At 42.0% G+C, this 15,742-nt stretch overlaps 1 protein-coding gene across 1 annotated transcript in view; it reads left to right on the top strand.

Annotated features, from left to right (window-relative positions):
* Nucleotides 1–15,742, top strand: part of LOC139314899 (myomegalin-like) — a 115,351-nt gene that overhangs the window by 20,715 nt on the left and 78,894 nt on the right. Inside the window, exons 3-8 of the mRNA XM_070940881.1 lie at nucleotides 4,995–5,148; nucleotides 6,586–6,702; nucleotides 7,013–7,487; nucleotides 8,004–8,239; nucleotides 9,850–9,898; nucleotides 10,638–10,858. Coding sequence (XP_070796982.1) covers nucleotides 4,995–5,148; nucleotides 6,586–6,702; nucleotides 7,013–7,487; nucleotides 8,004–8,239; nucleotides 9,850–9,898; nucleotides 10,638–10,858 — 1,252 coding nt within the window. The remainder of the gene's footprint in view (nucleotides 1–4,994; nucleotides 5,149–6,585; nucleotides 6,703–7,012; nucleotides 7,488–8,003; nucleotides 8,240–9,849; nucleotides 9,899–10,637; nucleotides 10,859–15,742) is intronic.

The raw sequence follows: 15,742 nt of genomic DNA, 5'->3' as shown, positions 1-15,742 counted from the left end.
GAGGGACTCCTCAGGGTGCCGTCGGCCAAACAATGTCGACTGGTGACACCCAGGGGGAGAGCTTTCTCTCTGGGGGCACCTGCCCTCTGGAATCAACTGCCCCCGGAGATTCGCATGATCCCCGACCTACGTACCTTTGCCGGGCCCTTAAGACTCTTTTGTTCCAACAGGCCGGGCTGGCCTAGAAAATGAATTTTAATTGGGTGTTTGTAGTTTTTAATATAATGGCCAAATTTTTAAATATATTTTAAATTGTTTTTAAATTTTGTGGGTATATGTTGTTTTAATATGGCTGTACACCGCCCTGAGTCCTTCAGGAGAAGGGCGGTATAAAAATTTAATAAATAAATAAATAAAATAGAAAAAGAAGAAGCAAAAGCCTTATTTCAAAGTGCTAAAAAAATTTCCCTGGCCTGTTTCTATTATTTAGCCTTTTAAGTTTCAAGAGCAACACTATTCCAGAGAAAAGGAAAAACAAAATTTCCAGTGTTCCGCTCTCTATCAGTCAAAACAACTTCTTATCAATTTAGTTCACAGGCTCCCAAGGTTACATTTCATCCTTGCTCTTATGTCCTCCAATTTTCACTTTTGCCTCTAGATGGCACTGTTGCTCTGCTTCAGTTCAAAAATAATTTTTTAAAGAAAAACAAAGCTCATATAATTACTTTTATATTAGTTATTAATCCCCAATTAAAAAATTAAGATATCCAGTCCGGTTTTCTGACTTTGCTCTTCAAACAGATCTTTTTAAGCCAGTTTTTATTTTATCTTTCTTTATTCTTTTGGCTCCACCCACCTTCCTCACCGCTGTTCTTCCAGAGATAGAAGGGAATAACCAATTCCACCTCCTCCAAGGAGGTTCTTCTTTCAAAGAAAGAAGAAGGAGGTTCTTCTTTCAAAGATTCAAGATGATAGAAAACTTATATATATAAAAAATCTCACCCAGACCGATCACACCTTTCTTCTGCCTCTGCACTCTTGCTGTGAATGCCCCAGCTTCGTAGCAGCTCACAATGGCTGCCTTCTCAGCTGTCAGCTTAGGGAGCTTTCTCCAGATCAATCAGGGAATTTATGGATTCTCTGAGATCGCCAGAGTGTGCTCGCCTTGTTCACCGCCCTACAAGACGGTTTCGGTCCAAAAGGACCACCCAACAGCTGAGATTTCAATGATTCCCTCAGAAGCCAAGGAACATATCGTCTCGCTGTGACGTTAGGCCCCCACCCCCACCCCCGGTGCTTGACTTTCTTAAAAGGGAAGAGTTGTTTTAAGCTTTTTACACTGCTTTAGTGGTTCCTGGCACTGTCCTTTTGGGGTGTGCTCCCAAGGGGCAGGATGCAAGCTTGACACTCTGATTTTTTTTACTGCCTTTCTGGGGCATGTGATCTTTCCTTAAATCTGGATCTTTTCCTTAGGATATCTTGTGAGGTGAGAGAGACCAGCTGGTATCTTTAAGTGGTGCAAATGAATCTAAGGATTGCTTCTCCTGGCTGTGAAAGGATGCTTTGTCAGTTCACTGAACACAGGAGTCTCTTGTCTATGGAGATTCTTCAGTCATCCAGGTCATGGTTGTCACAAAGGTGCTTTTTTCAAGAGACAACTGGATTTTCTTGGTTTCCAGAAAGTCCATTTGCCTCTTGAAACAGCACCTTTGGGACAGGAGTCTCTTGCATTGCTTTGGAATGGCCAAGGCGCATGATTGCTCACTGATAGTAAGATTTTTTTAAAAAAAGGAGGTAAGGGTGTGGATCTTCCAATTTGTTTTTGTTTTCTCTCATGATAAGGCTTAATAACATGACACCAGGCTTGGAGTTTATTTAGGTATCTGTGGCATATACTAATTTTATTGTGATCCTGACAAGCTTGGGAGGCTTGAACCTGGGTCCCCTATATACTTTGTTAATTTGTCTCTTTAGCTCGGCATTTTGTAGCCCAAGTGTGCCCACCCACTTTCTCGAGATCTTAAATTATCTCTCTACTAAAGAGTTTTGCTTTATGAGTAAGAGTTGGCTGCTGATAGTTATCGTTGCATTTTAATTATTTTAATTCCTCAAGGTGCTCTGGAACCCTGCCTGATTTGTAACTCTGGCTTGCAGGTATTGCTGATCAAAAGGAAGGTATTCAGACAGAATGGTTTAGGTTTCCATGATGGCTGTGGCTATCATTGATCTTCAGTGTGTATTCCCTCATTTCTAATGTAATGATTGGTATTTAGGACAGCTTTTTGCAAGCAAAGAAGCTTTTTGTATTTTTGTATAGGTAATCCTTGACTTACAACAGTTCATTTAGTGACCATTCAAAGTTACAATGGCATTGAAAAAAATGACTTATGACAATTTTTCATAATTACGACTGTTGCAGCATCCCCACAGTCACGAGAGGCCAGGCAAGGCAAAGCGCCCCTTGACGTGAGTGGCATCAAGTTGGCCATGCCCACCTAGTCACATGACCAACCAGCCACACCTACCCAGCTAGTCATTAAGGTAGAGAACTGGTTGCTAAATTATCTGAATCCCACCACTGCACAAAGCTGCACCCCTGCACTGTTTTGGGATGCAAGTCTGCACCCCTTCACTGTTTTAGGATGCAAGGCTGCAGCCCTGCACTGTTTTGGGATGCGAAGCTGCAGCCCTGTGCTGTCCAGGAGGCCTCATGCCCGCCGCCTGGCCAGTGTCAGAAAAAAGGATTCCCTGTGGGACAGAAGTCTTGTCTAGAAGGAAAAGCATCCAGAAACCAGTTTGATCATAAGTAATCCAAATATTATGTCCCATAGTTCCCACAACTAGATATTTTTAAATTGCACACTTGTAGTGTAAGAACATAAGTAGACTTCTTTTATTATTTAGTAGAATCAAATTCTATTAACAAAGGAATAAGTTGGGTGGGAAATTTGGAGAAGCTGAAATTGCTGTTCACTTCTTGCATTATCCCTAGCTTCTGCTGCTTCATCCACTATTATTTCCATTTTAGAATGAAAAGGACTTAAAGTTGCAAAAATAATAGTTTTATACTAACGGAGCATTTCTCAGGACGTTGCATTGTCTATTTAATGCAACCACATGGGATGATTGCAGAACACAAATGTATAAATTGATAACTTCCCATATTGTACTTTTCGGCCCTAGACAATTGTAGTATTTGCAGAGTCCTTGGGGGAAAGGTGTGAGAGGGGGAACCACTCATCAAACAAAAAAGCAGAACAAAAATGCTATCTGGCCCCCATACAGTGGATTCAAAGCATCCCTAACCTTGTCTTTTCCTGCAAGATACGGGCCATGTACCAATAGCTTTGCCCTCCCCACTTTCTTGTTTTGAATTTCCTGTCCAAATGTAATTGGATATTTTTTTTTTTTTTTTTTTTTTTGCTTGGAACCAAAGGTATCTGGGCTCAGACTGCCCCTTCTTCTGTCCCAGACAGGACGTTTTATGGTGATACAGTTTTCTTCCAGATAAATAATTGATGGGTATTTAGTTATGAGGAAGGAGATTTCTCTTTCAATAATAGAAATTAAAACTATTTTATTTTAACAAAAAAAGAAGTAAAAATATACAGAGAAAATTGGGATAAGAAAATGAAGAAAAAACCCAAGAAATTATATTACAAAAGTTTTTCTTTTGTATTGTTGCTAAACGTACTATTTCAAAAGCAGGGGGAAAATGAAGGGGAATAAAAGTGCATTTAGCTGAACTTTGCCTTATCATTATTTTAGGTAGTAATCTATCAAATCAAAAACACAATATGCAAAATTTGCAATCTTTATATTTTCGTCAACTGTAAGTTCAAAAAACAGAGGTGATATAAGGACCAGCCTCTCTCACACACACACCCTTCCAAGAAAGTATAAACTCTTGAAAACTTTGTATTTCAAAAGGAATCCTTTTGTTGAAAAGGGATGAAAGCAAGTCAAAACTCAAAGCAGTCTCTGGGGTCTCTCAGGGCATGCAGTTCAGGATAAAGGAAATTAGGAACCCCTCCTCACCGTCCGATGAGGATTCCAACCAATCCGCCAGTGTGAAGTTGATATCGTACCAACCTCTCTGAGAAACAGATAAGAAGAGCTTCTCAGGGCCATCTTGCAATCCACACGTTTCCCCTCTCCTCTCTCATTTCCCAGGAGGTGAGAATTTTCCAGGCACTCCTGGTGCCAGGCAATGGTTATAAATCAGGTTAAAGTTTATACAAAGAGAACCAGGCAGGAAATAGGATATTTAGGATACATAGGAAAGAGAACTAAATGTGACAAATCCAAATCCTCCTCTTCTTCCATGAAGAATGGCAGATACACGGATCTGACAGGTGAATTTGTGGTATCGAATCATTTCTCAAATGAAGCCACTCAGTGAAACAGAATCTTTATAATTGGCACTTTATCTTTGGAAAATACAGCTGATGCTAAATTTATATAATGTACTCTGTATGTATGGTATTTGCAATTCATAGCACTTATTTCTTAATCAAGCTAATAATATTTCATAACTGGAAATAGTTCTTGAAATCCACTATATTTATCAATAAACCCTTATTAATTTTGTTAATCAGTGTGCTCATTGGACTATAGGGAGATATAAAAATTGACTTTATATTCAAGGTGCTCCCATATCTACAAAACGTATGAAAGAAAAATCTTAAATCACTTTTTTTCAGCACCACTATAAATTTTTTCAGCACCACTATAACTTTGAATAGTTGCAGCAAATGGATTTTTCACCCCTGATTCTCAGGCTTTGATCAGCTGGTTAGTCTGGATTGACATCTCAGGTTCCTATCACTCTGTCACCCCCTTCCCCTTTTCCTGCTCTTTCCCATGCCCATTCCTTACTTCCCCAATTGCCTCCCCCCTCCCTTGCATTTTATGGTAGTATGCCAGTGAAGCAAAAGATGCTAAAGATGGCAGGCCTGACACCATCTATCTTCTAGGTCAAGTAATATAAAGCCCACCCACATCTATCATGCCATTTCTTCTGATGGTTGAAGCACTCATGTTTCTTCTTGCAGGCTGAAGGAGGCAGAGTATCAAGTAGTTTTGGCCAGAAGTCCGAACAATCCCAGTGGAGGCAACAGTGCCACAAAATACAAGACACACTCTTGGTGTCAGAAGCTACCATCCAGGCACAGATAGCCCAGGTCAAACAATACAAAGCCCTACTCAGTGAGTAATATTACCACCCAAAGTGATAAGCTGCATAGTTCTTCAATATTTTAATTACTTGGATGAAAATATGAAGGGAATGTTTATCAACTGTACAGTATGTATTATACATTACATAAAATTGGGCTAAATAGTTAATACCTGGAAGAGACAAATGCAAATCAAAACAATCTTGAGAACTGGGCCAAAAAATAACAGAATGACATTTAACAGAGACAAATTGCAAAGTGTTTGTACTGTTTTGCTAGATTTGGGGGAGGGGTGTTATTTATTTATTAATATTTTAATTTTGTTTTTGTTTTAGCTGCTTAGTCCCTCCTTAAACCAAAGGAATATGTTCTTGAGTTTAAGGACTTCCAAAGAGGGTGCCCATGAAAAAGTCTCCTTGCCAGCTTCACATCCAGATATTCCACATTTTTAGTAAAGAGTAAAAGAAACCTAGAAAATGCATGATTGTGACATAAATAAAACCTTGTGTTGAAATAGGTGAAAAGAGCTTTACAAAAGAAGCTCCAGAAGAGTGAATGAAATTAAAAATAAAATCAGGGAAATTTGAAGGAGAAATTGAAATAAGAGAATGCTGAAAGGCATAGTTTAAGCAATTTGTATGGAAATAATATCAATATATTAGAGAGAATTTAAATCAATATTAGTTAGTTGTGTCCAAAAAAAATAATAATTAATGCCATGAGAAGGTTAAAAAATGGTATTAACATTCTATTGTGATTGATAAAATGAATGAGCTATTTTCCTGTTTGGGAGTAGACAGAACATGATATTCCAGCTAGGGATGTCTGAAAATAACCAAAAATTATATAATTAGATTCAATCCAAGTTTTAAAAAATGGTAAGTCTGGATTAGTTAAATGTAAAATATACTTGTTTCATTTTAAACATAATGTGCAATGTGGCCAAATAATTTCTAAACTTCAAAAAACCCAGTACTTGCACAGCAATATGGACTGTTTCAAGAGAACATTGCTCCTTTCTGTAGAATTTTCTTGAATGGCAATTGATTACATAACAGTGTCTTCATAATAATTTAAACAAAGCTGAAAAAGATAGGTCAACCACCTTATACATATAAACATTTCCCATAAAAAGTATGTGAAGTCTCCAGTCCATTTGCGCAGTTTCTTTGTTGAACAGGCAGATACCGTGTTAGCTAGTGTCCTATCACGGATATCTTTTTGGGTAATCTCGCCAAATTTGCTATCATAGTACTTTTTTAGTGAGTTTTTTATGTACTTAATCATAAGTATATCCATATGGAGTCCTCCAAACCTCACTGAACAACTTCTGTCTTTTACTGGAGTTTCCTACTAAGTTTTAAACTGAACTATTAGTGTGCATGCCATATAATTTGCAGTATCTTGTGAGGATCTGGATTTCTGGCAGAAGATCAATGGAAAGTAACTAAAACATTTCTTGTGACAGGTGAACCTATCATACAGCAGAATAACAAGCAGATGCAGGTGGATATTCAAGACTTGGGCTACGAAACCTGTGGGAGAAGTGAAAATGAGGCTGAAAGGGATGAGGCTACAAGCCCTGGTAATGTAAGATGTTTCTCTGGCTGCCATTCTTAATGCTTTCAATTGTTTGACTTATAAAGAACTCCTAAACAATCTTGAGTAAAGAATTCTTAATATAAGAAGGTACAGAAAACAGAATATTTCAAAGTTCCATTTTGGTCATCATTGTACGTGCAAATTGTAGATATTTACAAGCAAAAGAAGATGAATTAGAAAATTGGAATTTGCAGCAGTCCAAACTCAATTTGCCTGGAAGAAAAGTTGATTATTTATTTAGTCTTAATTCTTAGTTTTTGTTTTTGTTGTTGTTGTTGTTTTGTTTTTCTCAGAATGCAGAGATCATGGTGAGCAACTAAAGTTTTGGAAGAAGTCATTGGAGGCCCCTCTAAACAGACAGATGAAACAGGAAACATTCCTGGGTGTCAGCCAAAGTGATGATGATGCAGTTCTCCGCCAGCATATTCAGGTCCTCCAGATGCAATTGCAAAGTTCCAACAAAGTTATCCAGAACTTACAAAGTTGTATGCGCTCTGTATCCACTATTAGTGACTATGGTTCTGTGGGAGATCAGCCACTCAAATTGAAGCAAGGCTACACTCTGGGCAATTCTCCTTCCCACAGTATGACTGATGAAGATGAAAGCTGGCAATCTGATAGCTTTGGAACTTTCTGCCCACCAAGTTTCCAGTCCAACAAAGATTTGGCCAGACTTATACAGAGAGTATCCCTGCTGGAAGCTCATCTGAATGAGACTAAGCTAAAGGAATTTTTGACAGAGGAATTGAAATGTACAACCTCCTTGGGGTAGGACATTCCAAGATATAGGGATAAATATGACCAGCTAAGTCTGACAGAGGATTGGTGTAGGTTTCTGCAACATCACAATGGGCAATAAAGTATCTACTTCAAGAGGTTGGCTTTTGCATATTCAAGCAGATGGTATGATCAAACTAAACTTCATTGGGCAGTTTATGTGTCTACAGCACAACTCTAATTTCCTTTCTTCTGGTAACACCAAATAATAGTTCTCTCCATGAGTACTACTGCAAGATAAGTACTAGATAAAATTAATTTAAAACACTATGTTTTGTAATATATGAATCATTTCTGAATTACCCCCTCTCCTGTTAAGATTTTGTAAACTCACTCTAGAATGTGAAAGTGGATTCAGCTCTCTATGATGAATGTATGAGATACTTCAAGTATGGATGTCCTTCTGGTGAATGGGGCAAAGTGCACAGAAAAAATCTTGCTTCTTACTTGTTCTGAAGTTGGATCTCTTAATAACTTTGGCTAATTCTTTGCTCTCTTTTCCCCAAGGAAATATGTCTCGTTAGTCCAAGCTCAAGCTCGAGAGCTCTCCCATCTGCACCAGCTGATGCGAGAGGGACAAAGGGTGTGTCATATGCTAAACAAATACTTCAAGGACACCATCAAATCCTTTGAAGAGCTTCTACGAAGCACTGACATTGACTACTACTTGGGGCAGAGCTTCCGTGAGCAACTTGCAGAAGGGAACCAGTTGGCAGACCAGTTGGCCAGAAAACTGAACGAAGGTGAGTTCAATAGGCATTCACAAACTTTAAATTAGAAGCTTTATTTTGGAGTTTTCAAAATTTCCTATAGCTTTCTTTCACCAGTACTTTTGCATTATAGCATAAAGGGTACAGTTCTAAAAAGATGTACATCTTGAAAAGATGTCCATGTCCCACAGTTTGGTGACCACTGTCTTATAGATGGACTTACTGAAAAAAAGTATTACTACTAGAAAGAAAGAAAGAAATTTCATGTAAGTGACTGATAACTCAGTAGAGATACTGAAAACTATATAGGGAATTTTATACCGCATTAGAGTTTAGAACCTGTGTAAAACTCTATAAAACAAAGGTTGGAATTTCTGGCCTCAACCCAGGATGCCAACCACATGAGTGAGGGATGCTGAATATTTAAGATGAATTGATACTTTACCACAGGGGTGTCAAACTCAAGGCCCATGGGGTGTTTAAGATCTGGCCCATGGGGCTGCCCTGGAAACAGCGAAGGACTGGCCCCAGTCACTCTGCCAGCAAAAACAGAGCCTGGTGGGGCCACACATGCCCCCGCCCCCAGGATCTGTTTTTGGCTGCAACGGCCTCCTGAATCTCTCTGCCAGCGAAAACAAAGTGCATGGCCTCCCTGGGCTCCGTTTTCACTGCAGAGGGCTAGCAAAACAAACTAAAAGCAAAACAAAAGGAGAAATGTTTCCCCTTTGCATTTGAGCATCCAAGAAGGGTCAGGAAAGGAAAGAGGGAAAGAGGAAAGAAAAAGAAAAAGAATAAAAGATTGAAGAGAGCAAGGAAGGAAAAAGAAGGAAAGAGAGGAAGAAAAAAGAAAGGAGAAGGAAAAGGGAAGGAAAAAGAAAAGGAAGGAAGGAAGGAAGGAAGGAAGGAAGGAAGGAAGGAAGGAAGGAAGGAAGGAAGGAAGGAAGGAAGGAAGGAGATTATAATGAGAGGGAGGGAGGGTCTGAGGGAAGTCCTGTCTTAGCATTTGGTCACCACAGGTGCCCCCCCCTTGACATGAGTGATGTCGAGCTGGCCACAGCCACCCCAACCCCCCAGGGTTAAACACAACACTGATGCGAGCCTTAATGAAATTGACATCCCTGCTTTATCACTATGAAACATTGAATTAAAACTGATGTGCTCTCGCTCTCTCTTTCTGTCTCTCTCTTTCCCTCTCTCTCTCTCACACACACATATCCCACAATAATAAAGTGGGAAATCCCATAAACACAAGCACAATCTAACAATGTGGGAGAGAGTTGCTACCCCATTATTTCATTAGGTTAAGCCTAACAAGTGGATGTCCAAAGCAGCTAATGGAACCATAAGTCAAAGCAGATCTACAATTAGGCTTTACACGGTCATAGTATGTCCATCATAGATTATGGAGAAATCTATAGAATCATGGGTGCAATATATGAGTAGCTGAAAGATTAACAGGGAAGCTAGTTGGAAACATTGAAATGGCATCTTTTTAATTTTGTAAACTCCATGCTTCTCTGTTTTTAATTTTTCATTAAAAGAAGGATATGGGGAGGCTGAGTTGCATTTCAAGTGATCGATACTGTAGGTCCTGTGACGGAGAAGTTGCACAATCACCAACTTTTAAAAAATTCTGATTTTAGGGAATGATCTAAACATGGAGGCCAAAACAAGTCATGAATTGCTTATGAGGTAATTATTATGGATTGTATTATTATGGATTGTATTATGGATACAAGCTTATTTTGGAATTATCCAAATTACTTTGTCATTTATTTTACTGTATAGTTTGCATCTGTGTTTATTTATTTTATCCTTTTGGCCAAGTTGCTCATGAAAAACTCCCTTTTCAAATTGTCAAGAAACAATTGTCTTTCTTCATAAAATACAGGGCACCTCAATTTATTGAATACCTTGTGCTGGAATCTATTCCATACCAGTATGAAATCCTTTATAGCAATAACAAAATTAATAATAATAAGCCCACACCCTGTGACAATATATGTAACACCATCAAATATCCACATTTGCCTATCCCAGTTCCTTGGAAAGAACTTGATAGGTGGCCAAAAATGTCAAATCCAGTCTGAATCTGTGCAAAGAACCATAATAGTCTTCATGGGATTATTTAAATCATTTGCAGACTATGGGAGTTTACTGGCTGAGTAAGAGTACAAAGATCACAGGCTCAAGGTTGACATAGCCTTCCATCCTTCTGAGGTGGGTAAAATGAGGACCCAAATTGTTGGGGGCAATATACTGACTCTGTAAACCGCTTAGAGAGGGCTGTAAAGCACTGTAAAGCAGTGTAAAAGTCTAAGTGCTGTTGCTATTGCTATCAGATAGGTGTGGAGTTATATATTCTGAAACTGGGGGAAAGAGTGGGCTGTATCAATATCTTTGGTAATCTTCAAGGTTTGCCTTTCCTTAGGATGAACAAGGAGCTGCAGAAGGAACAATCCACCAAGACACTCCAAGCAAAACTACAAGAGAGCTCAGTGACCCCTTCCAATAGCCATATTGTATCTGAGTCACCCTGCTCTCATAGCAACATCTCCTTCCTCTCTGATAACCCAGAAGTCTGTTCTGATGTGGATGACTTTAGTGAAAATAATATAAGTGAAGGCCAAGTCTACAATGTTCTAAACAAAGGTATAGAACTTAAGATCTGGAGGGATATAATCAGGTTTGGCAAGTAAGAGAAACTGTAATCATGGCTGGAGGTTTTCAATAAAAGATTTGTCCAGGATAGTATGGCTCTTGCTTTGGGCAGGGGATTGGACTAGAAGACCTCCAAGGTTTCTTCCAGCCCTATGATTCTATAAATTAATAATTATTTATATCTTATTTATTTGACAAACCAGAATAATCTAATTATAAATCAGTTGTTTTCCTTACCTTCTTACCCCTGGCTAGTAAAAGGAGAGGTCTAGGACAACTAGCTGCAGCTAGCTTGCCATGGCCAACTCGCCTCTGCTAACTTGTTCCCACCAACTCCACACGGCCAACTCGCCACAGGGATAACTTGCCATATGCAGCTGGAGCGAGAGCTGGGTGGATGGGCAAGCAACCAGGTGGGCAGAGCACACAGCATGATGGCTGGGGGCTTCCCATTTTCAAACCTCTTGCTGCTACTGCTGCCATGGCAGGCTCTGAGCAGAAGAAGCTGGGGACAGCAGCGGCAGTCAGGGTGAGTGGTGGGAAGGCAGCAGCAGTTGGGAGCTTCCCATTTTCACACACCCCACTGCTGCCACACTGGGCTCAGGCCTGCCACTCAGAGCCGCTGCTGATGCTGCCATGCTGGGCTTGGAGCAATGGCGGTGGCAGCGGTTTTGAGCCTGCCACAGCAGCAGTGGCTTCAATCCCAGTGTGACAGTGTTGGGGAGGGTAAAAATGGGAAACCCTTGACCACCACCGTATCTCCATCACCAGTCGCAACACACTCTGAGCTCTGCCCACCCACTCACTCACCTGCCCACCTGGCTCTCACTTCAGCTGCCTGCAATGAGTTGGCTGTGTGGAGTTTTTCTGCAGTGACTTGGGAGCGGAGAGTTGGTAATGGTGAGCTGGCGGCTTTGAGCTGGCCATGGTGAGTTGTCCCATTCCATAAATGGAGTTCCAAAATCTGATATTACTTTGTGATCTTCTTATGAGTGGTATCACTTCTGTTTCTATAATACAGGTATTCCTCGAGTTACAAATGTAATGCACCCTGCCCATTCCATTCGTAACTGAGAATTCGTGGGAGTGAATCTCATACCTTGAACAGGATCACTCCCTCCTTTTGCCCACACATTTGCTAATCAAATGCAAGGCTCGTTAATTGCACGTGAGGTATTTCAGGGTGGGGAAGGCCATGGGGGGCCTAATGATGAAACAGGCCACCTGCCTAAGGCCACCCAAGGCTTCCCCGACCTACTGAAATACCTCATGCCCCCCACAATTGCTTCTCCCCCAACGTTCTGCACCAGGTCACTTACCTTGTAAAGATCTAGCAAGCAGTCTCATTTCCAGCCTTGTGCGCCACTCTGCGGTTCTATTCGGGCCTCCACAAGCCTCACCTGGCAGGTTGCCGGCCGAAATGGAGCTTCTGAAGGGTGAATCCAACTCTCCATTCAGCCCTCCATGGCCTCCCCTGGCCCATTGCAGGCTGAAATGGAGCCTCCGGGGGCCAGATCTGACCCTCCAATGCTCCGTTCAGCCCTCCATGGGCCTCCCCTAGCCTGTTGCAAGCCGAAATGGAGCTTCTGGGGGCTGCCCCAGGAGACTCCATTCCAGCCTGCAATGGGCCAGGGGAGGGCCACAGAGGGCCAAATGGAGTGTTGCCGGATCCAGGCCCTGGAGACTCCATTTCAGCTTGAAACAGGCCAGGGGAGGCCTGTGGATGCCAGAATGGGGCTTCTGAGGGGCAGATCCGCCCCTCAGAAGCTCCATTTCAGCTGGCAATGTGCAGGATGAATGTTGCAGAGCCGCTGCAGTTGTTCATAAGGGTGAACAACTGCCATGTTGCTGCAAGATTCATAGATTCGCGCCTTGTTTGCAAATGCTAGGGGGAGCTAATCATGTAACTTCAAACATTCACTAAGGGAATGCTCATAACCCGGGATTTACGTGTACTGAAAAAGACTTTCTTGGACTCAAAAGCAATGTTCTCTAAATGTCTTAACAAGTAAGAAGAACATGTTAAGTCTTACATATTCTATTAAGTTACTTCTCAGCTGTCTCCTTAATGTTATGCTGTTTGATTTATTTCTTATGTCACATTATGAAAGAAGCAAACTCTCCATTGTCTTACAATATATTTGTTCTTGTTTTTGAATGCATCTTAGTTTTTTCCACTCTTTGTTATTTATTATAAGTTACTATCGTAAGTACATTAACTTATTACCTAGAATAGCTCAGTGCTGAAGGCTGTCATCAAACTATCTCTGAAATACTGTTAATCATCTTAATTGGTTAATTAAATCTAGTAAATTAGTCTAGTGAAAAGAAGGGCTAGAGGTAACATGATAGTAGTGTTCCAATATTTGAAGGGCTGATACAAAGGAGAGGGAACCTATTTTCCAAAACAGCAGAAGGCAAGACAAGACAATGGATGGAAAATAATCAAGGACAAAAGGAACCTAGAACTAAGGAGAAATTTCCTAATAGTGAGAACAATTAACCAGTGGAACAGCTTGTTTTTAGAAGTTGCGGGTGCTCCATCACTGGAGGCTTTTAAAAAGAGCCTGGAAAGCTACTTGTCTGCAATGGTATAGGATGTCCTGCTTGAGCAGGAAATTGGAGAGATCATTAAAAAGAGGTTGAAAATCGCTGTTCATTCAATATTCAAGATTTGACTGAGCTTCATGCATCTGGAAATAGCAACTTCAAAAACCCATAAATGATCTGCCTTTAGACATTTTTAGACAGTTAATTCAGGCTTTTCTGAAATAATAATAATAATAATAATAATAATAATAATAATAATAATAATAATAATAATAATAATAATAATAATAATAATAATAATAATTTTATTTCTATACCCCCTTTCTCCCGAAGGACTCAGGGCGGTGTACAGCCTATTAAAAGCACAAAGACAGACATCAATTTAAAAATAATTAAAATTATTAAATAATTTCGGCTCAGATTTAAAACCCCAAATTTAAAACACCCAATTTAAAATCATTACATCGATAGCCCGGCCTGGCGGAACAGCAGGGTCTTGAGGGCACAGCGAAATACGTAGAGGTCGGAGATCTTACACATTTCCAGGGGCAGTTCATTCCACAGGGCAGGGGCTCCCACAGAGAAGGCCCTCCCCCTGGATGTTGCCAGCCGACATAACTTGGCCGATGGCACCCTGAGGAGACCCTCTCTGTGGGAGCGAACTGGCCAGTGGGAGGCTATTGGTGGCAGAAGTCGGTCTCGAAGGTACCCGGGTCCTATGCCATAGAGCGCTTTAAAGGTGGTAACCAATACCTTGAATCGCACCCGGAAGACCACTGGGAGCCAGTGCAGCTCACGCAGAAGGGGTGTCACGTGGGCACAATGAGTTGCGCCCATAACCACCCGCGCGGCCGCATTCTGGACCAGTTGGAGCCTCCGAGTGCTCTTCAAGGGGAGTCCCATGTAGAGAGCATTACAATAGTCCAGCGGGAAGTGATAAGGGCGTGAGTGACCATGCGCAAGGCGTCCCCATCCAGAAAGGGCTGCAACTGGCAAATCAGGCGAATCTGATAAAAAAAAAACCCTGGCCACGGCCGTCATATGCTCTTCTAAAGACAGCCGTGCATCCAGGAGGACACCCAGATTGCGAGCCCTCTCTGTGGGGGGGTAGAGATTCACCCCCAATAGTCAGAGATGGCACCAGCTGACTATATCAGGACGCCGGAAGCCACAGCCACTCGATCTTGGAAGGGTTGAGTCTGAGCCTATTTCTCCCCATCCAGACCCGCACGGCCTCCAGGCAGCAAGACATCACATCAAGGGCATCATTGGGGTGGTCTGGGGTGGAGATGTACAGCTGAGTGTCATCAGCGGACAGATGGAACTGCACCCCAAAACCATGGATGATCTCGCCCAGCGGCTTCACATAAATGTTGAACAAAAGGGGTGAGAGGACCAACCCTTGCGGCACTCCCCATGAGAGGTGCCTCGAGGTCGACCTCTTCCCCCCTGCCAACACAAACTGCAAACAGTCAGAGAGGAAGGAGGAGAACCACCGCAAAATGGTGCTCCCTATTCCTAACCCCCTCAACCACTGCAGCTGTTCTGTCCCCAACCCCACGCACACACCAACAGACGTTCAGGAGTTAAAGACCAAACCAGCCGGCAAAATCCTTTTCCTTATAACGGAGCTTGGCAACAACCTAGTGGCTGCCTGCCAAGAGTTTATTATTTACAAAGAGGAGAGATAACTTCTCTCATTTCTGATACATCAAAGGAAAGTAGCTCAATAATTACAATCAAGTCCAGAGATAATCCAGTCTTAAAGCAAAAGTCCGGCAATGCAGAATGGCGTGGAAGCTTTCAGCTTTGTTCGTCACAAGGTTTGACTGGCCACCACGCTCCCTTTTATATCCTGTGGGGTGTGGTCCAGTGACTCAGCCTAATCTTGGGCACGCCCTTTCTTCTGTTGCGCGTGCTTATCTCTGCGATGCTGGCGTGGGTCCAGCCAAGACTCATTACCCTCATCACTGTCCATCTGTGGCTGCGTGGACGTGCTTGGCCCTGGCCCTATCTCTTGCCCTTCGGCAGACACTGAAGGCATTGCCAGAGAGGAGGGTCCTGGAGAGGGAGGCCTTGCCAACTCCTCCCCTTCACTCTCGGAGTCCTCTCCTGACGATGACACAGGCTCCGGTAACGGAGCCACAACACTATCCCCCACCGCAGGCCCCTTCCCCCGCGGCTGATGGTCGGGATGCGGTCAGGACAGGAACTGGTCATGGAAGGCCTGTACCAGGTCAGGGGCATGGACAGAGGAAGCGTCCTCCCAAGTGAAATCCGCGGGCCCGTACCCCTTCCAGGCAATCAGGTACTGGAAACGCCCCT

The sequence above is a fragment of the Pituophis catenifer genome, unplaced genomic scaffold, assembly GCF_029215685.1.
Source record: "Pituophis catenifer annectens isolate HBS135680 unplaced genomic scaffold, rPitCat1.0.hap2 SCAF_3, whole genome shotgun sequence".
Lineage (NCBI taxonomy): Eukaryota > Metazoa > Chordata > Lepidosauria > Squamata > Colubridae > Pituophis > Pituophis catenifer.
The sequence above is the reverse complement of the archived record's forward strand: the minus strand, read 5'-3'. Positions and strand labels throughout refer to the sequence as shown.